Here is a 26,244-nt window from a genome sequence, read left to right on the forward strand (position 1 = left end):
CTACGCTAGAGAGGAATTCGGAGTGAACGTATTATCTGATAAAGCGGAGTGCACAGAGGCGCTGTCGTCTTCGCGGCGCTGATGGGACCTGTCGGCCGACAGCTCGTCGGGGAAGCGCGACAGATCCATCGTCACCACATGACTGATCAAGCAGTCCCCTTGCTGCAAATGCACACACACAAAGAATGGGCAAACATTTGGTGACAACAATACAATGCAAAATGGATTCGTATAGCATCTAAATCTGACTTCACCTCAAGATCATGCACAGAAACTGTGGGAAGTTATTTTGTAGAGAGAGGCAGTTATAGGCAGAGGATACAGGCTGCTGCAGGACTATGTGGTGAGCAGCAGAGCAGTGCAGCAAAATCCACAGGCAAAGGAAAAAGTAAACTTCTTAAGCTTGGAATTGAAGAGGGGTGGGAAGTCAACATGATGGAAGGCAGGGGGGAGGGAGTTGGATTTTACAAGGGCAGCAAAAATCCTATTTTTTTTGTAATGTGTTAAAAAATCAATTCTGTTACTCCACATACATCGATCCTGGCAACCTGGGTTCTATTCCCAGAGTCATAACTGTGTAAATTAAAATTATTATGAGCGGTAAGTGGCATCTAAATGTTTCCTAGACCTTCTCAGGTCGTCTCACCCACAATTTAGTGGGGTATTGAAACATTAGCATGAGCAAAAATGGTCAGTCATGGTACTGGCATTAACAGGTTCTCGCAATCAGCACTTGCCCCTACACTCTTCCAGTCTAATTCAGGAAACAGCCCATGTTTTGTAATAATGCTGATGCAGCATGGAAATGTAATATAAGAGATGTGTAGATGAACTGAATGATTTGAATTGATTTGTAATGATATACTGCTACAGGAAAAGTATAAAGTAACCTTTTAACAGCAGACTGCGCATCAGACAATAACTTTTGGCAATAGGAAAATACACCTGGATCTATATACACACACAATCTGCTCAAATCTAGTGATACATACTCTTTGGGCCTTTCAGTAAAATCACATAGATAGAAAAATAATAATAAATCACGACGTTTCGATTGCAACACAAGGAGAAATAATTCACATATAGATTTCTCCTGCCTCAGCAGTTCTCCTACTGTATTTTTTCACCTGAATACGATTGCTTGTGTTGCGATGGAAAGGTCGTGATTTATTATTTATTATTTTTCTATCTACGTGACTTTACCGAAAGACCCAAAGAGGATGAATTCCTGCAGTCACGAAAGCTTTAAGTCAAGATTCTAGTGATACAATTTTTATTTAAATATATCCTGTTTTAATCTAATGCTTCTGCCTATGCAGGAACTTACACAAAAAAAAACATTTTTTATTAATAGTCTGCAATAATTAAATAGAGCAGTTAGGGATGTAACATTCTAACAGTCACAAAGGCATCTGATGAAACTAAAAAGTGTCATTTTGCATTGTCCTTACAAGCAAATTGCACGAACAGTACGTTTTTAATTTTAGAATTTCTCTGGTTTTATCCACAATTTTAATAAATTGTATTTATTGGCATCAAGTCTTGAGGCGAAAAATATATATATTTTGAACTATAGCAGAGCAGCAAATAACCCCTTGCTAGAACACACGGCCTGTAGAAAAGCTTATTCTAAGCATCATTCAAGTGTCTATTCTTTAGCCTTCACACCCTGCTAGAAATGTTCATCCCGTCGCAGTCAAACCAATGGTTTTTTAATATTCAGAGCTGGATTTTATCCAAATTAAATCCATAAAAAAATTAACCCATTAAACAAAGTTTTTCACTATAAATCCTTTATATGCGTGGCATCGGTTTTATATTATTATTCATTTCTGTTTTTCTTGAGTAAGAGTTTCATTTTTATCACATTGGTATTTTAAATTAAATATGACATTTTTTTTCCCCTAAAAAGTGGAACATTTTGGAAAAAAAATTTCACGAACATTAATTGTCACGCACAACGAGTCTGTGTGCAAAATGTCAGCTCGATTGGATCACGGGAAGTGGGTTAAAAAACGACCGAAAGATTTGCACGGTCCTAAGCAAGCAAGCGAACTTAATATAAAGGATTTAAAAATGCTATGCAATATTTTGTTTGCAGTCTCTGATGACCAGGCTAAAACCATGAACTCACTGCAATTGAGAACCTGGCTTAACCATGGGGGCGACAGAAAACCAGATTTTAACCGTTGACTTCAGGGGAGCCCTGATCATTCAGCCACCCGGACCACATCTCATGATTGATATGTTTAAGATTGAAACAACTATATTTCAGTTGCCCTCTCTACCTATTGCTATCCACTGTTTGCTTCATACTACAACGGTAATTTACGTAATTTCTTTGGCCCGGGAAATTGGAATTTTTCCAAAAAAAATCCAAGAAGCGAGAAACAAAATACCTCGGGGTATACACCAATGAGTGCGTCGGCACGTGCAAACAATTCTTCTTTGAGGGAGATGATTATAACCTGGAAGTTCTCCACAGACTGCTCTTTGATGTAGTTTGCCACCTTAGAAAAGAGAGAAATTGTTTCAAAGAAATTAGTAGCCAAAACGTAGTCACATTGGCCCTTTTAACGGTTCACAGTTGAGGGGTAAAACTAATTAAATGGGGAATGTTGTTGAACATCATAAATCTGCTCGTTACAGTTGAAGCTGGACATGAGCACACCCCACAAGAACAATGCCAGGTATACTTACATCTGAAGTTGCATGCTTTTTTCAGAAATTGCATTGTGCCTCCGCCCATCAGTGTAATGCAAGGATGTGTTGCTTACATCAAAACTGTGCTTATATAAGGTGTGCTTATACCCATCTTCATCTGTATTTGTTTTACTTACAGCACTTCACAACACTGTATAAAGTTGAAATGAAAAATAAAGGAACTGTACGAAAATGTTTTTATGTAAATGCCAACTGCTGAAAAATATGAAAAAAAACTGTATATACAATGGGTACTAAAACCTCATCATGTGAGCTCGGGGCTGATACGTTTGCAAGCCAGCGCAGTGGCACGAGATTCAAAGCCAGCGCCAGTACAGCTCAATACACAGTCCAAGCTGACGTCACTGGAAATGATTAAACGCAGTGACTTGCCAATTTCACTCCAGTCTCTCGAGCGCCAGCGTGCATTGGAAAGTGAACCAGTTGCAGACGTCACACACAATCAACGCATAATTGAATTCGCATGTGTTCGACAGTGAAGGTAAACTCTGGTGCCCTGGGACGACCACTGACACACAAAAGGGAGGCTTGTGACACAAAATGGGGGCTCCATATACATACATGTTTGTGTCCCCGTCTTTCAGGAGATCAGACAAGTCAGCAACAATGCTTTGTAAGGCTCTTGCACACGAAACAAACCCTTTGTTTGGTAAACTGGGAGGAACATGGTCTCCCCACGTTCTCCCGTGGGGTTAATGCAGCTTGATTGCAAGACTAAACGTTGACCCCACTTGTGTAAGTGTTGCCCCGCCGGGCAGTACACAAGAGACTTGGGTCACGCTAAAAGTTTGGCGATAATCGGCCTGTCAACTGCACAAGGTGGATGGGCATCAAGGCCCCATGTCCTGTGATCAAGAAAAAAAACTCAAGAGCCCTCTGTTGAGCAAATGCCAGATGAACGCCTTGACATGCCGACCGTAGAGATTATTTGACGATAATTCACCATGCTGGTCAGTGCGGGGTTGGTGAAGTGGGAGGAAGAGCTCAGGTCCTGTTCAGATATCACTCGGCAGCGATGTCAGCTGTGGCTGGTACTTAAACTCGGGTTGTCAAATTCATAGCTCAATACTGTGTTGAAGGTTTGTCAAGTTCAGAAACATAATCTTGTAAATCAATCACAAGGAGTTGTATTACATTTCTATAACCAGCATAATCAGCTGGAAATGCAAAGGCTGGACCTTGGTGTAAAACTGACTGAATATTTCTGCTGGAAAAAAAGAAGCTGGTTCAAAAGTGGGTTCAGAAGGTTTAAAAAAAACATGCATTGTCTTTCAATTATTGCTTTATTTTTTACAAAATAGCGTAAAGTCATCTAACACTTACCTTTCCAATGTTTGTGTTATCCAGGGCTGCGTCAATTTCATCCAGGACAAAAAAAGGTGAAGGTCTGTAGCTGAAATTTAAACATTGTGGGAGGACACAAATTAATGAGTAGACCGACATGCATACAACAATGGCTCTATACAACATCCCTCCAAACACTATAAATGGTTTGCAATGCAGAGCTCTTTTGCCAATCCACTAATGGATGAGGGCCACCCCATGCTTGACTGTGGACACATTCAATTAAAGCTTAGCGAGGACACAATCAATTCCTCGTGACAAACCTGTGAATGGCGAAGAGCAGAGCGAGAGCAGCCACGGTTTTCTCCCCACCGGACAGGTTGTCCATGGGTTGGTAGCGCTTCCCAGGTGCCACACAGTTATAGTTGATGCCGTCCAAGTACGGCTCCTCCGCATTCTCCGGTCCCAGAAATGCCTACAATAAAACGTTAGCAAGGGTTGTTATTATAGATGCCTATGCTGTGCTGTCTACACTGCAGGCAGCAGATGGCAGTGCAGCAAAATCCACTGTTGAACTATCTGATGCTCCTGTGTCAACAGTGCCAGACTTCACCAACACACCTCGAGCAGGCATGATAAAAACGTATGGTCGAATAACCCCCCATGTACCCGCACGGCATGGGGAGGCCCTCGTTCAGCAGGGGATTGACCATTAGGGCTGTACATGTACAAACTGTATGCAAAGGGATGGGCATGAATTTAAATCTACTGTATACTTTTTTAAAGAGTAAGAGAGTTAATGCCCATGTTGTATATGCTTTTGAAAAGTCATTTTGAATGATACCTTACCAGATGGTTTATGCTTACGGGATTAATGTCAATGCTAAGATGTATATGTACAGCCCTTTTGTCAATACACCGCTTATTTGACCATGTTATCGTGCTGGCAGTGCGGGTTCGCGAAGGCAGGGGAGCAAATAACCAAAATTGTGTTGTCTTGAACTCTTTACTACAGAGATGTACACTGATGAATACTGCAGCATTTACTAGGCATGCAATTATTTAATCCCCCATACCTTTGCAATTGTATTTGATAGAATGTATATAAATCTGAAAGGTTCCTACCTGTGCACTATTGTTCTGCGCCAGCTTCTTATAGATGTCATCGATTGCGATGGACAGGTGCTCCAGGCACCCATTAAAACGGTCGAATCTCAGCCGTTGCACCTTGTTGAATGCCATTTGCGCTTGCTTTGATCTTTTCCTGCTCTCTTCAAGCGCTGTACACAATATTATCGATTTTTCAAATCATTGCCTGATTTCAATCTTCATTTACTCCTTTTGCATGCATGTCCAACAAGTTAAATTTAATCCTGAAAAAGCTCCCAAGCATGCAGAGCGAAACATTGGGGCGTGATGCTGAACAAGGGGTAATACACAAGAACTCAGCGGAGAGTTCAATAAACAAATGGAGATGCAGCAATACTCTGGTTTACGTCGGGGATGTGTTCCTGAAAGTTGTGAACAATATCGAAACGACGTAAATCAAAGCAAATTACAGCGACAGTAGAGGCGAAGGCAACGGATTTGAGAAAGGACGAATGATGCTATAAGCAAAATGTGGGTTGAGGCGACGCAAATCAGGTAGTGGTATTAATAAACAACGTTTTTGCGAAACGAGATAAAAGGTGGAGACGTAAATCAGGGTATTACTGGATCTATTGAAGGAACACAGCAAAGTACATATACCTGGGACAGTCATTGAAGATAAACCAATATCACATTGATTAAATAAAAGGCATAGAGAAGCATATTGAAAGCATTTTCTACAACTGAAGTTAATCATGAAAAGCAAAATACCAATGTGCCTGCCTAAGAGAAAGCTTTTAATCATTGTATATTACCTGCTATGAAATATGGATCAGGAATGGACGCTAACAAATAAAAAACGGAAAAGTGTGCAAAGAAGCAGGAAGTGATTCGTGCTTGGAATTATACTAAGAGATGGAAAGAACACATTGATCAGAGTATATACACAAGTTATTGACTTCATATTAAGAAATACAAGTGGTATCATGTGGGACATGTCACAATAATAGCTGGTGGTCAAGGCTCATAACGGAATGGGAAGCAAAGGCGAGAACACAGCCTACGGGATATCCAGTTATGAAATCAGCTTGTGTGCAGGTACGAGTTGTATTGTGAAAACCCAAGACTGTGAGAGATAGAAACTGCTTGGGCAGGCCTTCATCCAGCAGTGGACTGATCATATATGTTTAAGATGACCATTTTTACAGCATAACTCAAAGCATAGCAACATTTTCAACTGTTGTAGTCGATTGGGGAGCTAGATCTCAAGAGATCATGTGACACAACACGATAGTACAGCAAAGCAAAGCCACAGACCAAATCATTACAATACCTTCGGCAGTCTCCAGGAACTTGCCACGCACATTTTCAAACTTCTCTGTGGCTTTCATGTTGGGAGCAACGATGCGCTGCATACCAGTTTGCAGGTTTGTCACTTGCTTATTCAGCTCATCTGTGGCATGATTGATTTCATCCTCCCTGTTAATGTCCTACGCAAGGAGACGTACACCTGAGTTTAAGCGAAAGCAAGGATTAAGTGGTCTTAAATATTCTTATAATTCTATTGCCCCCCCCCCCCCCCCCAACTTCATTCAAATTGTGCCATCACATGAGATCAACGAGCAGGGCGATGCAACCCTTCAGGCTAGTAAACAGCTAATGGAATCGTCTTATCACGGATATTTGCCTCAACCAGAAGGCTCGACTGGGTATACACCTGAACTATGAGAGAACACAACCACCGTTCCTCTAATTAGATGTACGTAGCTCAAATCAAATCCTGAACATTTTGTACGGCGTATTTCTGATTAAACTCTATTTTTCAAGGTTTAATTGTAAGTATGGAAATAGCACTGGGGAAAAAACAAAGCAGACGATGGTTGGTGCAGCCAACGGCAATTTTACCAGTACAGGGCACATACCTTATACTGGCGGCTGAGCTTGCGGTAGTCCACCTCAATGGCGGCTTCACGCGCGTAAACGGAGTTGGTGTGCTCCGAGCTCGTCCCGGTCTCTGTTGTACTTTCTGGCTGTGTAGCCCCCAGCTGCCAGGACACAGAGCCACATGCACAATATCCATTCATTCACCTACAGCAGTGGTTAGGCAACTTTCCTGAGGGTGGAATAGGAATTATCAAATATTTTTGGTGGAGTGCCACACACCTTTAATACACACTGCTAGAGGACCTTGCAAAGACCGTAGTGATTGAATATGCTAAACGTGTTGCCATACCATATATACATATCACGGCAAAAGACCCCTCGTGACAGATATTACTGCGAATGATAAAATTAGAGAGTGTAGCCAGATCTAAACATCATGTAGGCCATGTTATAGTGTAGGCATCATGTGGTTGGGGGCTGCATGAAATAAAGGGTCGTATGTTCTTGAGGTTTAAGGAAAAGCAACCCAAGACAAGACCACGTATTCTATAGGTATGTGCCTAGGATGTGTGGCTGACTGACATGAGATTGAAGACTTGATGGTTAAAACAAATAATACAAAGTCAAGGTAACTTTTTGGAGAGGCGCAATAGCATGCCCTAGTATTGTCACGGCAGAATGACTGCTTCATTTATTTATTTAACTTTGTCACGACATGCAACGCATGGTGGGGACTGGCTACATTAAGCCAACGAATGCGGGTTGTGCACTAGGAAAATGTCATATCCGTGATAGCAACGCTCAATGCAAGTGCCAAGAGGACACGATTTCACAAGCATTTTTTCTTTAAAATGTCACCGATTTATACTGCAATGTTGATGTGGGGGCATGTACTATGGATGAATGATTTGGCACAGCTACACTTGGTCCTTTGGTTTACTATTCAAATGTACCAAGGAATGAGGCCAAACAAACCACAAACAAGAAGCTCCATGGTTGTCCGAGGTACCACTTGGCTGTGACATTCAGGATCGACTTGGTCTTGAGCTCTAGGTCGCATAGGGTGCTGCGCTTGCTAGGCTGTTTTAGAGGTCGCTATGACCCACCAAAGGTCAAACGTATTAGTATTGTTATTGCCAATTATGTTTTTATAGTAATATAAACATACAACCTAATCTCTCTTTGGGTGTCATCTTCCTTTAACCAAAATAACACGAGTTACAATTTTTCATTAATGTCATCTGCAGCCATATGGTGTGTGTGTACGGGCCTCCTGGCTGATGGAGTCCATGTTGCCGTTGCGCAGAGGCAGCTTGATATCCTGCAACTTGCACGTCAGCAGCAGGTTGTGCCGTGTGCTGCGCTGCTGCTCCAGCTTTGTCTCCAGCGCTGTCACTTCGTTCTGCAGCTGCACTGCTTGTCTGGGGTGGACAGAGCACAGGTGAAAAAGAAAGATGACCAGGATAATGTGAAGGCAGTGCTGAGTCATTGATTTAAATAGATTGTTTCAAGTGATTCTTAGGCTCATGGAAAGTATATATTCAGATCTCTCCCAGGGCAGTGCATTCTACATGTTATTGAATTGTTCTGGCAGCAGCTATCCAATAACTTCTCAGATCCTTTCAAAGTGACCTCTGTTCCACACAGTAGAGGGTCGCACTTTCCCACCCACTACCACTGAGGAATATCTATACATGGAAATCACAAAGATATTCAATTCTAAGAGGTGGAATTTATCCATATTAAGCACAAAATCCAATTTATTGCGATAGTTTTTTTGTGTGCTGTCATTTGTAACCAGGCTGAGATCACCAACTCGCTACACTTGAGAACACAGTTCAACAAAGGCAGCCAGTTGGGTTCGGGGTCTCAGTGGTGCCAGCTCAGCACTGGCCTCTAAGCTGCCTCCATGGACAAAAGGTGAACAAAGACGGAACAAATTAGTTTGGAGCCCCCTGCCGACAAGACACCAACCTGTTGAAGGCTAACAGCTTCCTCCGAACCTCCTCGGCCGCTTGTGCTTTATTGGTGACCTCGCCTTGTTTGGCCAAAAGTTGATTCTTTAAGGTGTGCATCTCGGATATAAGATGCTCGACCCCATCCCGACTCCTCTGCTCATCCTGTAAAAAAATTAACCCGTAAAAACAAAGTTTTTCACTATAAATCCTTTATATGCGTGGCGGCTAGAGTCCTCTCGTCCTCTGGCTTGAGATGGCTGCCACCTATGGGTCAGATGATTGCCTGCCACCATTAAGCAATTGGTAATTAAATATATATATTTTTTTCCTAAAAAGTGTAAAGTTATGGAAAAAAATTTTCACGAAAATAAATTGTCACGCACAACGAGTCTGTGTGCAAAATGTCAGCTCGATTGGATCACGGGAAGTGGGTTAAAAAACGACCGAAAGATTTGCACGGTCGTAAGCGCGCAAGCAGGTGAACTTAATATAAAGGATTTAAAAATGCCACGGTGTGAGCAGGCGGTACAAATTAATGTTTTGACCCACGGAACCATAGCGACTGATAATACACAGAGAGAGATATTTGGAAAAAAATCTGAAATAAATCTCCCCTGTGTAAGTGTATGAGATATTGTTCCACAATTTACAGGTAAAAAGGGTTGTTTTAATAGAAAATAACAACTACAAATAAGTTCAATACCGAATATAATAAAAATACAAGGGTTTGTTTTACCACGTAAAAGTTTAATTCAGTAAGAAAACCAAATTAACGCACCTTACACAAATGCTGCTAAACATTAATTTCAAAGGCCCATAGGTTGATAGACCAAAGTTTATTTTAATCTAAGTTGGTCGAAACGGGCCAATGCGCTTCTTTAATATTTAACCCATAATCCACCATGGCAGCATGTAAGACTTCGCACATTAACTGTTTGGATGATTGTATAAGTGTTGAAATTGAACAAACCAAAAATTACCAACATATTCCAAGACATGCAAATGACGCAACATCTGACCCACAGGCCACTTGAGACTGAAGCAGTGAGCGCAGCGTTACCTTTTTCACGCAATCTATCTCGGCCTCGTCCTTGGCAATTGCCGCATCCCACATCTTCACTTTGCTCTGCTCCTGCTTCAGCTGCATTCTCTCGTAATCCAGCTGTATGCCCAGTCGCGTCTTCTGGTTGTCAAACTCCGAACTGAGATGGGTATCCAGAAAAAAATATATAAATCTCAGTTATAGCGGCTTTTGGTTAGCCATCGAACAAAGATGGTCACTGCATCGCGCGCTTTCAGAGGTGCATGTGCGGCCGTCTGGAACGCTCTACATTCTGATATTAGGAAGCCACTGGAGCTATGGACTTTTAAATCAAGATTCAAAACTAATTTCTTTAAAACTGATTTTGAGCTTAGTTTGTTGTGCTACCCCCACACCTCCGATGAGCATGGTAGGCTACATACAGCACGAAAGAAGTTTAAGTTTAACATACGTACGTACATTCATAAGCTTGGGTAGAATGGTGAAAACAGTAACTAGGACAATGTGCTATGAATCCGGAAACCTGAGTGATTCCTGGCCACGGCTATCGTAAAGCCAGTGCCTGTGTTTTAAATATAGAACTGAAGCAGTGGATGCATCTGTAACGGGACAGCTAATAAGGAAAACATGAGATGGTGTCAACAAGTGCCAACATAATTTTTCGCAGTGGATTGAGTAGGTCCGATGACTGGTGTGATGGACAGGTTGTCGGAACTCACCCCTTCTTTGTGACTTCCTCACGCCACTTGAGCTTTACCTCTTCAAACTCTCTGATGTTGGCGACTCCAGCTTCAACGCAGAAATCCTTAAACACCTCATCCTCCAACTAAACGTCAGGAAGCAAGTCCATGGCATTAAACTTACACTGAGAAATGTAACATAAACAAAAGAACACCATTTCCAGTACTAAAATCAGCCTGTCCTGCTAACAGCCTTCTAATATCTCTGCTTTATAAATAAACATTGCAAATTCCGAGGTTCCTCATGGTTGACCTCCAAGGTATGTTCTTAAAATATCCAACCATCTACCTTCGAAATATTTGTCTTGGTTTTCGACCTCTGAATGCCACCCAAATGCTTGTCTTGGTAACCTTCCCTCCTCCCATCTTGCATATTGTCTCCACCTATTGTAACGTATTTCTGTACAGGTAGTCCCCGAGTTACGATGGTCCGACTTATGATATTTCGATCTTACGATGGCGATAGCGATACGACAAAATGCATGTTAAAAGTTTTTTTTTATAGCAGATAGGATTGTTTACTGAAAAAACTTTCTATTAAATTGCAATTCATATAGGTAGGCTAAGAATTTACCTTATTTTTTTACTTTACATTTTACTGTGCAATACAGTATTGTAATTAATAAATACATACAGTATATAGTTTATACAATACGTTACTGTAAATTGCTGTTTTGCTAAATTATCACCATTCTTTAAAACTCCTGGATAGGCTAGGCCATCTTCGACTTACGATATTTTTTGACATATTCTTAGGTTTTTTCGGTAAAGTCACGTAGGTAAAAATTTTAAATTAATAAAAGTTAAATAAAAATAAAATAAAAATCACGACGAGATATTTTTGACTTACGATGGGGTCGTCGTAACGCATCTCCATCGTAAGTAGAGGACTACCTGTATACATATAAATTCATTTCTACATTCTCTAATAAACTGTCAAGTTTGTTAGCCTATTCCTTTCATTAAATCCCTATCATCCTTGTAATGCATTGCTTCTCCAAACCAAGATACTTTTCTATTTACTTTGTTAAAATTCACCAATCTGACCTGTTACAGTAACAGACATTACTCTTGGCTCCATCACCTGTCTTAACTATAAATGTGAACAACAGCTACAGCCATAACAATACCTTATTCATCTTTTCGGTGACTTCCTCAGCTTCATTGTCTCGTGCGGCCATGCCCTCTCGCACCTCGTCCATATGCGGCTCCAAGTTTGCGAGCTGAGACTCCAGTTTTGACTTTTCCTGGATGGAGCAACGCGCAAAATCCAGGTCAAGATACATCTCTCAGGACTCATCACCGTCTACCTATCCCCTCTCATTCTACTCCCCTCCATGCATTTTACTCTCATCTCCTCTAGAAACCCCAAAAGTCTCCACTATATAGCAACCAAGTCATTATACAAGCCCCAGTGGACCATCCCTTAGTGGGAGGTCACTCATTCTCCTCTGATACTCCTCTAGTTTGGAACTAATTTCCCTCAGCTATCCATGCTGTCAGCACCATGCCCCTGTTCAAGTCCAGGCACAAAGGCTCAAGACCCACCTTTCATCCTTTTTCCTCTGCCTGTAACTGAGTGCCTCTCTCTATAAAATAAAATTATTCTTAAGATGCAGTGACATAAAGATGATATATAATCGTTTCATTTAAATCAAATTTTAAATGTGCTAGGTACAAAGGTTTCTAATTTGGAGCTCTTGCAACTGTCAGAGAACAGCCTCAACAGACTATGTCAGAGAGCAATAGTTTCATTGTCAACACTTGGGGCAAATTTTTACATGTTCTGCAAAGAATGTTTGTCACATGCCAAAACATACTTGTAATTATCAGAGCTAGATTAAGTTGAATTAAGATTAAAAAAACATTTAACATTCATCCAAATTGCATTGTATTAGGCGTTTGAGCCACCCGGCCACCTCCAGGAACATCTTTTTTGTCTGGCTACTGCTCTTTGTTATTTAACCTCTCACCCTCGCTTTACCAACCACAGGACAACTGCGCACCTGCAGACTGGCTTGCAGCTTGACGCGTGTTTGCTCCATGTCGCTCTGAGAGTACTTGAGCCTGGTCTGCATGCCGTGTAGTTGCGACTGAATCTGCCGCAGATCGGCTTCCTTGCGTCTTATGCTTAAATTTACCTGCACATGTTGGTGGGGAGACAGGGAAATACCCTTTATGAATAAATGCGAACAGTTTTTACAACCTTCCTGTTGAAACATAACTAAACACATGTTTGATGAGTTGTCATTTCCAAAGACATTCATTGTTTTTTCTAACAAGACAATAAGGAAAAACTGAGGGTTGAACTAATTCTTGAAACAACTTAACGGTTCGTGTGTTGTTGAATTTTATTCGGCCACAAGAAGAAATGTCAAGACAGTATAATGAGTGTTTTTCACAAATTTTAAAACGAGGCCAGCTCTCCAGTGTCACATTCTGTCTGTATAAATCAACGCCAAGTAAAACGCACGCGAAGCTCCTCCAAAAGCTGCTCCTTCTTCTCCCTGAGCTTGTCCACCAGCTTGTCATCCCAGCGCCGAGCCTTGGCTTTCAGGTCGCTAGAGCCACCTGACACCACACCAGACTTGGAGAAGAGGGTGCCGTCCAGCGACACACACTGCCGGGGACACACCCAAGATGGGATTGAGACAACAAAAGCCGTTATTTTACAACCAGGTGGAAGACTAGCAAACGGTAAAGTTGCATCCCTGCACTTACTTTCTCATGCCGCTGCTTGGAGAAAAGCTTCCAATAGAAGCAGCTCTATAAAGTCCTTGTAGAGGATATTGGTCTATTGCCAATACGCCTTGAACAACGTGGGAGCGGCTATTCTTTATTCCAACATACCAAAATCCCGATTGATTAACCGTGGCATACATATTCATACTGTGGCATAATTTTAAAAATATGCTCTCGTTTCAAATACTGCATCGGGGGATCGAACTGGCGAACTCTTGACTACAATCAAGTGTTCTATTACACCATGGTAAATCACCCAGAATGCACATCATATCATCGAATCTTGCAAGCTAAGCAGAGTTGAGAATACATGTTTTTATGGGTGAACACCATTAACAAACCAGTTGTCAGAAGGGTGCAGGGTTATATTGTGAGCAGCAGAGGGCATTGCAGAAGAATACATTGTTCTAACCAGACTTCTATGCTTGCAGATTTAAGCTCTTCACCTTCACCAATCCACACTGGCCATTGGCGACATCGTCAAGTAACCTTCACGACCCTCATAGCATGGTGAGGCCCCCATCCAGCAGTGCATTAACAAAAGGGCTGTACATGTACACATTTGGGACATGATTTATCTTCACGAATATGGTCACAGGCTAACCTAGTCCATGGAACACTAAATGCTGTTGGTTGCAGATTACATTATTCATTACCTATGCACAATGCTTAAGTAGGTCAAGACAAAACGCACATTCATGTTTCATTCATGGGCCCTAGGGGATGGTTAAAGCAGCATTTAAGAAGACAACACTGGTAATAACGAGTCAATCAATGAACAGAAAAGTACGAAAATAGAGAAAATACTCGCGTGGTGTATTGAGATATGCAAGTGAAACATGGTCAATGGGCAAGGATGAGATGAAAAGACTGAATGCATTTAGGATGTGGTGTTACAGAAGAATGGAAACAAAAAGACAGATGTATTAATAGAAAATAATAAACAACTGAGGAATCTCATGAGAACAGAGGCAGAATATGCGGGACACATAATTATCGTTTCAAAAGGAGGTGATCCTACAAGAAAAACTGAAGGGAAAACAGGAAGAAAATGTATCAGTAGATTGGATAATGCTGAGCAATTGGACTGTACTATGCCTGAAATACTATAAAGATGGTCAATGGTGGTCAGCATCTGTCATGCACATCAACCCGCAGTTATGAGGATGGCACTTGATGATGATTTGGCTGCACCGTAATCACAAACAATTAAATAATAGAATACGACGTTTCCATTGCAACACAAGCAATCGTCATCAGGTAGAAAACAAACCTAGTAAACTTAGAAATACAATGCAATACAACACAGAGTCGGCTAACACAACAGTCAACACCCTACCTGGTTGATTACGTTCTTCCAAAGATTGCTAAATTTGAGAGACAAAACACAGACACGGAGACACAGACAGACACACAAGCAGAGAGAGACAACACAGAGACACTCTGTCTACGTGACTTTACCGAAAGAACCAAAGAGCAATTCCTGCAGTCACGAAAGCTTCAAATCAAGTTTAATCACAAACAAGTTAACAAAAAGCACACCATTTGCCAATAAGCTTGGTCTCTCGAAGCAGGTTGGGTGCTACGAATCGCACCTTCTGGCGGACGTGGCCACCGAAGGCGATGTGGCGTGCGTCCTCCAGCGTCTCGCACACGAGAGCGTTGCTGCAGGCAAACTGCAGCGCGCGCGACACCTGCGGCGGGTCAAACTTGATGACGTCCATGAGGAGCTTGGCGCCCCTCAGCTCCCGCAGACGCTCGTTGATCGGCCTCACCTGCAGAGGACCAAAAATGGTGGATGAATTGAGTCAGGATCGTGTAATGGCTAGCACACTAGACTTCTAGCGGTCGCCAGTTTGATATTATTTCCTGGCACAGCAGTTGAAACAATGGGCAGGATTTCTTCAATTCACCCGCCTGTCCATCCAGCAGTATTAACAGGTAGACCAGTCAGTTGGTAGGTCCATGTGTGGGTGGGGTAATATACAGATACTCCAATATCTTCCAAGATGTCTGGGCAACGTGAAAGAGTAAGCCAATTATTCTTAAAATGACCTCTCTAGAGCTCCCTACTGTGAAGGCATTTCTGCCAGCAGTGGTGTGAACAAGCAATTGAAGGGCTGTACTTAAAATTCCTCAGCAACTCAAAAGTGCCTCATATCACATCTCATCTCAGTCATTCCAGTGCCCTGCTGCAGCCTAGCAAAGTGGACCACTAGTGGCACTAGGTATACACAGCACCGACCTGCAAATAGGCATGAACCTGGCAGTTAAGAATGAGAAGAGGAATGGCTGAAGGAAATTGGCCTGCACGTACACAAGTGTAGTGACATAGAAATGGTCACGTAGCAGCATAGCGCTGGCTGCTGGCAGGGAAGGGGATCTGCAGCTACAGCAGCCCTGACTGACAGCAGGTCACGTGATAGACCAGAGAGGAATGTAGGGGAAAGGTTACGGAAGGGACACGTCGAGAACCCGCTAGTAGGTTCCAGAAGGGGGGTGTGGCCAGGGCAGAGCCAGGCCACGCTGACAGTATAAGAGGGGCCTCGGGAGGGGACCTCGGGGCTGTCGTTTGGAGTGGGATCCTCATCGTCGTTGCAGTTGAAGATCGTCACACCATCGTCGCGGTTGTCTCGTCGCCTTCGTCTTTACCTGATATTGTGCTACTAGACGGTAGTTGGCCGTCTCGTTTCAGCGCCGTCAGTGTCAGACGCCTAGTGTTGTGAATAGGCTCGCAACTTACGTAGAGTTGTGTATAAACGAGCGGGAGAAGAGTGTGTACCAGCATAGGGTGTGTATTGTGCAAAGGGTGCTCGATTTAATTAAAGAACTGCCCTCAAAGAACTTGCGTCTCCCAGTCGGTCACTACACAACTAAATCGTAACTATGGATTATTGTTATACTGCCCTTTGTTACACACAATGTGGCCACACATCAGCCAAATAACACCTGTTTTATGCATGGTGGTTGCCCAACCAAGCACTAAAATGGATTTCTTTTTACTATCCGACAGGATCGGGCACTGAAATTTTTAGAGTATACTTTTGTAAAATAACTGCAGTATTAAAGCCATTCACCGACAATTCCATGGGTGATTTGGTTACAAGGTCTGAATCGGCTAGTGGTTCTGCATTGCGACAATTAAGTTAATCACGGAGAGAATTGTTACATCCTCAGCAACGAGCGTGCAGGCACACAATCTATTGTATGCTCAAAAAAATAACAAAAGCGGGTCAAGGGTCACCTGCAGGTAGTCGAGAGGGAGGAACATCTCAGCCTCACAGCGCTGCTCCTTGAGGTAGCGGATGCAGTCTCGCGCCGTGCTGTCCGTGTCCACAATGATGGCCTCCATGTTGCGGCCTAGCACCTTGGTGACGGCCAGCTGGTACTTCCTGTGCGTGGGTTGGCACAGGTTCACCAGTCGCCCAAACTGCACGTGACGACAGGGGCACAAATGAGGAGAGAGAGCAACCCCGTCGTCAGTTGTGCACGTTTTGTGGGCCAGGTTGCAGTGTCCTGTATAAAACGTGATAAGCCATGAAGTGTCAATGTACATAAAGCAGGATTATGTTGAGAGTTGGAAGCAGGCTTTTGTTTTGAGGTGGATCAAGTGGATGAAATAGTGATTAAGTTCATGTGCCAACATACAACGAAATTATACTCTGTGAAGTGTCAAATTTTCAAATGAAGGGAGCATAGGTTAGCTTAAAAAAGTGGATATATCTGGGTTACTAGGTTTTTACAGGATATCCCTCAATTCCAAACGGATGCTGCTGACAAGTTACTTCAATGTCATTTGCACTGTTTAATTTGTAGTCTCCTTTGTTACGTCTCATTTGTCCGCTATCAGCTGCTGTCTACAGCACCGTCGCAGTTGTCCTGTCTTGTTCATTTTAACGACTGGTGGTAAAAAAAACGTTTGAATGGATTACGTGGGATTGTATGCATGTATTGTGACGTCAGAAATGCTGAGCCGGCACCACTAATAACCTGTGTTTGAATCCAGGGAGCCACCTACATTAAAACTGGGATGTCAAGCGTAGCAAGTTAATAGTTTCAGCCCACAGCCCAGTCACCAATGACTGAACAAAACATCATCACATTGAATTTGGTTCTGTAGTTAAAGTGGCTAAATTCAAGCTCTGAGGTAGGTGGGAAAGTGCAATCTCCAACTATGTGAACCAGAGTAAACTTTAAGAGATGGGATCTCACATTTTGTTGTGATGTTAGATTCTGTGGGCCGCTCTCCAACACTGTTGGTTGCATTGGTCTGTGAGAGATGTGAATGCATACTTCGACTAATGGAATGACGCTGACAGCACAATCTGGGTAAATTATGGGGAAAAATATTGATTTGAAGCTTTCGTGACTGCAGGAATCCATACTCTTTGGTTCTTCTACCTATGTGACTTTACCGAAAGAACCAAAGAGTATGGGAAAAAAACCAAACTTTCCTTAAATTCTAATCAATCAATTAGTTACATGCCTCATAACACAATTAACTCGAGTATAAACCCATAATACAAACAGTATAAAGGCTCATTTCAGCACCGTTATCATGGAGCACTCACGATGGCGCCGGCGAAAAGCCTCAATAGGCTGTCGAGGGCCTCAGCGCGGCGCTTGAAGCGTTTGTCCTCGTGTTGCTCGGTGCGTGCGTCGCCCAGCTGGGCCGTGAGCGACACCACCTCGTCGTTAATCTCCAGGGCACGACGCCGCGCGCCCTCCACCTGCTCCGTCAGACTCACCTGCTCGACGTCCAACTCCTCTATCGCCGATCTACATACACGTGGCAGGCACGTCGACATCTTCCCTCGGGTGATTCAATGGACATTTCACAATTCGGGGGTCGCGATTCGATAACTTAAATGTACGTCGTGTCTAAATGCAAGCGCGTCTCAATAAGTTTTACAAAACGACAAAAAAACAACACACTACATAAGGTTAGAGAGTGGGTCAAGGGCAGTAAAACATGGCAGAAAAGAGAAAGAGGAACACGAAAAAACAGCTCGGTATAAAGCAATTGGAGTCAAACACTAACAAGCCTCACATACAGTCAGGCAAACCAGGACAGCACCAATAATTTTGCGGGCATCATCAGTTTCATTCATACCATTAGCCTAAATGTAATATTAGCTTATAGCTTGCATGTGATGTAGGAATGCGTATATTATTGAGATACCATGTATATTTCAGCCATTTGGCTTCAGCGCGAGATACACACACCTGGTTTTTTCAATATATTGTTTAATTTTTTCAATTCTGTTCTGTTGGTCTTCAAACTCTTGCTGTTTTTGCTTCACTTTGCTCTAAAAATAACACAAGCACACACAACACTGGCATGCACATTCCCACAGTCTAATTAAAATGTATAGTCCCATATTTATTCAAATGTATACCCAAAGTATGTGTTCAAGATATCATCAGCCCTGTAACATAATCAGATATGCAAGTTAAGTTAGAGCCATAATTTCATGTATGGCTCAGCAGACAAGGAAACAGTTTCACGTCTGTATGACGCTAACAAGAATCCAAATCAACAAGGTAGTCCCGTTGCTTGTTAAGGAATCTGTAATAAGTAACTAATAGCTCAGATTAATAAAATTAGTCCATTTCATATTAATCTCTTTCAGTTGTTGATTTTGTGCATAGGTAATGAGTGAATTGAATCTGCAGCAAACAGCAATTAAGTGTTCCATAGAGTAGACCACGTGTGAGGAACCTACAGCCCATGACTTCATTTCATACGGCTCTTGGCTACGCGAGGCCCTACCGTATAACACGAATCTTAGCCAGAGCACTCTGGAACTAGAGGGGAATATTTTCCACCTGGCAACACCGTTGATAATTTTAGTGCGCCCGGTCACTTTTTGTCAATGCAAAGGCCTATTGCAAAAACAGGTGTGTTAATGTGTGGTTCCTCCTAAGCTCCTTGGAAATCCTGTTCTACTCTAAGAAGGCAATACTGTATCTTTTCCATCACTGTACAGTAAAACCTTGGATTGCGAGCAGAATTCATTCCGGAAACGTGTTCGTAATCCAAAGCACTCGTATATCAAAGCGAATTTCCCCATAAGAAATAATGGAAACTCAGATGATTTGTTGCACAACCCAAAAATACTGTATCCATATAAAAATGATTAATACAAAATACCTATTTATATTTTTATTATTTAAATTTAATATAAAGTAATCAAATTGATTAATAAAATTTAATCGTGGCTGGTGTGAGGGAGACGAGAGAGGGGAGGAGGGTTATTCTGTAGGACGACTTTCACTTGCAGTACAGCTACTAAAGAACAGTCACTACACTTGGACACAAAATAAAAAAATGCTTTACGCACACACACGTGGCACAACACTATAGTAAACAGTATACGCTCGCACGGATGTAGACTATACGAGTGAGGCACGCCGACTGAGACCGAGCATGGGAGACGATTACCCACAATCCCGCAGCGAGAGAGAAAACCCATCGGCTCAGTTGTGATCACGTGATGCTCAGCAGACAAAGCGTATACTGTACGTATTACAGTACTCGTATTGCAAGACCTCGCTTGTTAATCAAATTAATATATTTTTTTAAAATTTGCTCGGCTTGCAAAACACTTGCAGACCAAGGTACTCGCAATCCAAGGTTTTACTGTACCTCTTGCGCCCTGAGAACAACTGTTTAAGAGCACTTCATGAAATTAAATTATGATATCATGCCTCACAAAGTCGTGCCCTCACTGACCTGTGTTTCCTTCATCTTACGAGTTTCAAGCTCCAGATGTTCTTGGTCGGCCTTCTGTGCCCTCTTGAAAGTCTCCAGCTCTTGTGTCATTCCCCCCGCTCTCCTGCCAGCCTCCTCCTTCAGACAGTAGTACTCCTGCACCTGTCGTGACGTTAACACGAGGGAGCGTTCAGGAATTAGTTTGTCAACTACCCAAACTTTGGTCTCGTGGCAGTCTGGCCAAGCAGGAACCTTTCAAAGAAAGACAGCGATGTATGACTGGAAAGTGAATATTGAAAATATTGTTCCTGTCAACAGTTTGTGTGAGTTTCAAAATCCGTGCTATGACATCAGTAGGCAATAACCAACTCCAGCAGACATTGTCACATACTCTTCAATCACAATTTAACGAATAATTAACTTGCCTCTATAATCCAATAAAATTGTCGCCACCCAGACCAAAAAAGACTGCCTTGGAACATGTTGAAAAGTTCCCCTGGTCCCCCAAAAGATGCCTTGAGACTCATTGGTGCTCTCCCTGGCTGCCGTCTCAATGAGTGGCTCATTGTTGTTGGCGCTGGGCCACGGCACCTACCTGGCTCTCGTCTATTTCGAAGTCCTCGCTCTGGCTCTGAGTGCCCACAAGCTGCTCAAAGTCCTGCCGAGCTCTCTCCACGGCCACCAGCTCCCGCTCCAGCTCATCGATGTCCTTTTTGCGTCGTACCCACTCAGTGCGCGCATTCTGCAGCGACTGGCGGGCCGACTCCATCCTGCGCAACCGGTGACTGATGTTCTCCTTCACCTTGATGTACTGTGGCCTCGACTGCCCGAGATCCATCTCTTTTGCTCTGTGAAATAAACGCGTAGCGTGCAAACACAGGGACAAGCTGCCATTGTGGGGTCCCCCCTCGGCTTAAAAACAGCTGCGCTATGAATTGTTTTGTTAAGTTACAGATGCACTAAAAATGCAAGTATATATTTTTAACTTTTGTTCTTTATGTCAATCTGAATAAAGGCTTCTCCACCTTTTTTGGTTTTGGGGGTGAACCAAATTACGTCTCAAAAGGTAATGGTTGACGAAGAGCTGATATCGCACTTACCACAGTTGTTAGGCATGGCCAAGAAATTAAGTAGGTGATTAGAAACTTAGAAGTCTGTGTCGATAGGAAATTTCTTCAGTTTACATGCAGTCGACCTCTTCAATGCTTCTGTATAATTTTCTGAGTTCACAGTGATTCGCTATGTTGTTGGTGTGGTCGGTAATTCCGCCATTGCACGCTGGGCTGTCTTTGAATTTGCACTTATATAGCAAGTTGGCTGATCTGCCATGGGATGTGGAAATTCGTTGTGATGTGGACCGTTTGGTATCAGATAGTGATGTTTAACTACGTGTTAACTTTGACACATGCAGTCTAACTATTTTTTTTTCTACTTGACAGCCACTGGAGGATTAAAACCTCAAAGTGGTTCCCAAACTGTGAAAAGTATTACAGGTGGGCAAGATCAGTTTGCCAATAATACACCAAATAAGTCAATTCACATGTAAGTTCTGTATTAGCTCATGCACTCATATAGGCCTGTGAACATTACCACAGCGATGACTGTGCGTCAGCAAATATATCTTTTCAACCACCGGAGGGAAAAACTGTAAAACAACACAAAACCAACGACGTCACAGGGCAAGGAAAGTCAGTGTGCGTCATTGGTGACGGCCACCCACTTGATAGCCTTCTCCACTTGCTGTAGCTCACGACCCAGGCGGCCTATCTCCTGCTTGCGCACGCGCAGCTCATCATCCGTGGTGGATATGAGCGCACACTGCTGGTTAAGCTGGTCACCGACACCGGCGAGTTCGTTTTCCAGAAGATTCATTTGCTGCTCGTTTTGGTAGAGGAGGAAGAGGTTCAGTTGCGTGTGGGCCGAGGCCAGCTCATCGTGCAGATGACGGTAATTCTCTGCCTGTGCGGAACACAAAGGGGTGCTGAACATTAGGTAAGATTAATATTATAGTAGCATATACACGCTTTTACCATAACCATCACCAGCCATGACCTATCCACTGCCAGATGAAGTAAGAAACTTTGATATTGCACACTCTTATTAGTCCAGTCCATCACGAATGCACATTGATCACACGTTGAAGTAGGCTCACTGGAACACTGTTTTGAGTCTGTTGCGGAAATGGCTCAGACTCAGGGATGGATCCCGAACATGAGCCGGTACCATGTTCTAGGACTTTGGGCCAGAGACCCCGAAACTGTGCTGGCCGTATCGCACAAGGCTTACATGTAGGTACAGCAGGTCGCCGCGAGACGCGGATCATAGTCGGAGTCGATTTGGGTCTGTTGAAGCTGGTACACACTGATCGGTAAGATAGGATGGAGCAGATTGATGGAGACTCTTGAAGACGAGTAGACATAATTTATACGTGATCCTGTATTTAATAGGTAGCCAGTGCAGGACATCACCAAGGGCTCCCAAACGTGCCGACTTCCTTTATTTTTCCTCCGATCAAACAATTCCATCTAGCACCTGCATACGAGTTGGTGTCATCGCTCCACCTCTGCGGGTGAGTTCCCGACTGGGGCTGCCACTGTCTGAGGCTCGACCAGCAGCCATCATCCCTTGTATCTATGTATGTTGAACTGCTTTCACGCCGTACGTCGACAACCCTGCTAATCGGAGGTGCAGGGAAGGACAACAAACGAAAAAAAAAGCAGTTATAAAGAAATTCGTTTTCATGGTGTCCTGCGAAAGGTCACTTTCTCTCTGACCCATACTTTAATTCCTCTTTCTGTCTCCTAAGCATATGTATATCCATGCTCTTTTGTCAACTTTTCAGTGTCTGTTCTATTTTCTCTGCGAATGGCCATGTGTCTGATTCATGGCACAGCAAGCACTAAAAAGATTTACTTTTAAATACTTTATGAATCCAAATTGTATATTACCTCCTCTTTTTCTAGCCGTGCCTCCTTGCGCTCGGCCGTGATGTTGCGCTTGCAGTGGTAGTTGAACTGCGTGTCCTCGTTGGCCTTGAGCATAGCGGTCTTGCACTGCTCATACTCCGCAGCCAACTCCCCCGACTGGCTGATCTGCTCAAAGAGCCAGGTGCGCTCCTTCGGGGTCTTCATCGCGATAGACTCCACCGCGCCCTAGGATGCGCGGTCAGCAACACCTCCACGTTCATTTTCACACAATGTCCAACGTACAGAGTGCAAACTTACAAGTAGAGTTGGACAATTAATCAACAAAAAATTGTAATCGACTAATTTTTGGGGGCCGGAAATTCCCCACAAGCATCACCCCACGCAATGGAACCTTATGATCCTGATGAAGTCACCAAACCCTGCATATGGCCTCCAATCCAGTGGCACATTTGAAAACACGTGACTTTTCCCCCCTGAACAATTTTCATGTTATATGATTACTTGCACATTGGAACTGATACATGGGCGAGTAATCAATCATTTAATAAAATGGATAGCCCATATCTAGAAGTATATCTGGCTGTAATGGCCGGAGATCAAGAGGAGATGCGCAGATAAAATAGGTGCCGTGCTCTCACCTGGAACACTAAGAAGTTCCTCGCTTTCGTTAGGATTCCACGTTTGGCAAGCTGTGCACTATATTCATTGAAATTCAAGACCCGTTTGTCAACACGATATTCCGATGTAGAACCTGCATAATAAAAATATATATATATAAATTCACCTGTCATGTACAATGTCATACAATTGTAATGTATCGTTTCTAAATGAAATTGATCATGCGTCAGAACAGGAATAAGGGACACTCTGTGTAATAAGTATTAAATTGGAATATCAGCTTTACACAATGTACTTGGTTTGCAATTTTGGACAATAAAAAGTTAAAAGCTCTCAATCTGGTGTTGTACCCATAATCCCATGTTTTTTTTATTTAAGACAATTTCAGTAAACATATAAATAATGAACAATGAATTGCTCGGATACAGGAAATAATACGTTTCCCCATTTGGCATAGGGATTAATGAATCTCATTGTATTTTTGCTATCATGATATTTGCATCAAATTGTTATAACCGATGTTCCATGCAGCGTTTTTAGTGACTGAAATACTATAAATTTTCACTACAATGGCAAAATATTGATTCTCGAATGTAATTGCGAGTCATGACAATTAATCAAATAAGGAGTGGGTGCAACAATCAAATGCCTACTTTACAAAAGAACATACCACTTTAAATTATATATTGTTTAAAACCCCACCAAGCTACAGAGATGAAAACTGATATAGAATCTGAGCTCAAAACAATACAATGACAAAATAAGAGCGAGAACTATCAAAAAACTGTCCAAAATGACCCAACAATACTTCAACCAATCCCACACAAACGCAAAGGTATCAAAGTCCGAAGCAAAAAAAGCTAGCGCTAAATTTCTGTCACACACTGGTGCCCTCCCCGACTGAAAACCATCACGCAACTTCCAGACGAAGGAGTTAGACGATGAAGAGACATTCCAGACGGACCGATGATGGTGCGCGTGAAGACGGTGTGGGAGCCGCCCTCCTCGGCGTATATCATGCTGACATGTGTACGGTTCGCCACGGGTCGCCCGACGGGCGCGCCGTAGACCAGGTCGCGCAGAGATCGAACGCGCAGATTCCTTTTCTGCTCGCCAAGCACGAAACTGATGGCGTCCATCAGGTTGGACTTTCCTTCACGAGGAAAGACGAACGGACATGTTACGATTTGTACAATTAAAAGCAATTGGTGAAGCGGCAATACGATAAAGGCCTCGGTATTCCCGACGGTTTCGTTCTTGAACATCTGCGCGAATGTAGAACTTGCGAATTTTGACACTGTTTATGTGCCCATAATAGAGGTTTTTGGGTTAGATAGCGTAAAATGTGTCGTTTAAACCCGCCACCATCCGACACAGCCAACTAGTAAGGGTTGTCACGTAAACAGAACATGCCAATTCGTCACTAGTACAGCACTAGTGTGTAGTGTAGTGTATAGTGTAGTGTATAGTGTAGTGTATAGTGTCGTGTATAGTGTATAGTGTAGTGTATAGTGTCGTGTATAGTGTAGTGTATAGTGTCGTGTATAGTGTAGTGTGTAGTACAGCACTAACCGGTGCGTTGGAGAGCCAAGCCACAACATTTGCAAACTGAGTACGACATTTCGTCAGTAATTACAACTAGCTTCATCAGGCGACAGACATATTTGTGGAGAAGTCTTACTGTTTCGTTCCTGAATGCAGAGGTTTTAACGACACATTTATATATTTACGCGATCTAAATTAAAAAACCTCTATTATGGATATTGGTCGCGGAAGCCTACGTGTTAAACTGACTGTTTATGCGGTGAAAATGTAAGGGAGTGAGGAAATGTATAACATTAATCCTGCACTATTTCCAGTATTTATTATTGATTATAATTTATTTTATTTCTACAATTTTATTATTTATTTTTACCTACGTGACTTTACCGAAAAAACCTAAGAGTATGAATACGAGGTAAACCCGCATGGTCGATGTGAAGTTTGGTCAAGTAATCACCCGCCACGAAACGTAAAGATATGAGGGACCTCATCCAGCAGTGGATTGACAAGAGCTGTACAAGTATAAAGTAATAACGTAATAACGATTGTTTCACATCGCTTAACACTTTGCATACAAATTAACATATATGATCGATAATGAATTAACACATCTTCCCGATAAATAATGCAATCAAAGTTTCCCGGACTGAATGTTCATCTATTTACCACCCCCCGCAGCCAGTGGTAACTCCACATTAACGTGGCCGAGGCCAGTCCATTCAAAACTCAAAACCTTTATTATAAAAATACACAATTACACCGATGGGCTGTTCGAGCTATCGTACCAAAATATAACTACAATGTACATAACAAACGAATTTAGTGCGTTTAAAAATATATATAAAACTTTAATCCGTTTATAAGAATTACCTGAGCCATTTGGACCGATGACTGCGCTGAACCGCGTGAAGGGGCCGATTATCTGCTTCCCTTGGTAAGATTTGAAGTTTTCTACCTCTATAAGTTGAAGGTAGCCCAT

At 42.6% G+C, this 26,244-nt stretch overlaps 1 protein-coding gene across 1 annotated transcript; it reads right to left on the minus strand.

Moving 5' to 3' along the window:
- Positions 1 to 26,244, minus strand: LOC144943831 (structural maintenance of chromosomes protein 1A-like). The gene is made up of 25 exons (XM_078871678.1): positions 26,136 to 26,244; positions 24,688 to 24,876; positions 23,744 to 23,856; positions 23,127 to 23,330; positions 21,899 to 22,137; positions 20,774 to 21,026; positions 20,200 to 20,340; positions 18,690 to 18,772; positions 18,035 to 18,242; positions 16,708 to 16,893; positions 15,059 to 15,238; positions 13,195 to 13,341; positions 12,728 to 12,862; positions 11,852 to 11,968; positions 10,701 to 10,807; positions 10,000 to 10,141; positions 8,956 to 9,101; positions 8,252 to 8,402; positions 7,020 to 7,142; positions 6,431 to 6,587; positions 5,134 to 5,288; positions 4,332 to 4,483; positions 4,048 to 4,117; positions 2,400 to 2,510; positions 1 to 162 (listed from the first exon to the last, which is right to left on the minus strand). Exons 1-25 carry the CDS (start codon positions 26,242 to 26,244, stop codon positions 1 to 3), a joined length of 3,780 nt encoding a protein of 1,259 aa, XP_078727804.1.

Source organism: Lampetra fluviatilis, chromosome 32 (assembly GCF_964198595.1).
Source record: "Lampetra fluviatilis chromosome 32, kcLamFluv1.1, whole genome shotgun sequence".
In the NCBI taxonomy this organism is placed as follows: Eukaryota; Metazoa; Chordata; class Hyperoartia; order Petromyzontiformes; family Petromyzontidae; genus Lampetra; species Lampetra fluviatilis.

What these genes read in the sequence shown, in the direction of transcription:
- LOC144943831 (XM_078871678.1), bottom strand. Translation starts at nt 26,244, where the DNA reads ATGGGCTACCTTCAACTTATAGAGGTAGAAAACTTCAAATCTTACCAA. An exon ending in GTAAGATGAAGGAAACACAG is followed by an intron (nt 18,773 to 20,199) that starts GTCAGTGAGGGC and finishes TGTTATTTTTAG; the next exon opens with AGCAAAGTGAAGCAAAAACA. An exon ending in GTGGCCACGTCCGCCAGAAG is followed by an intron (nt 13,342 to 15,058) that starts GTGCGATTCGTA and finishes TGTCCCCGGCAG; the next exon opens with TGTGTGTCGCTGGACGGCAC.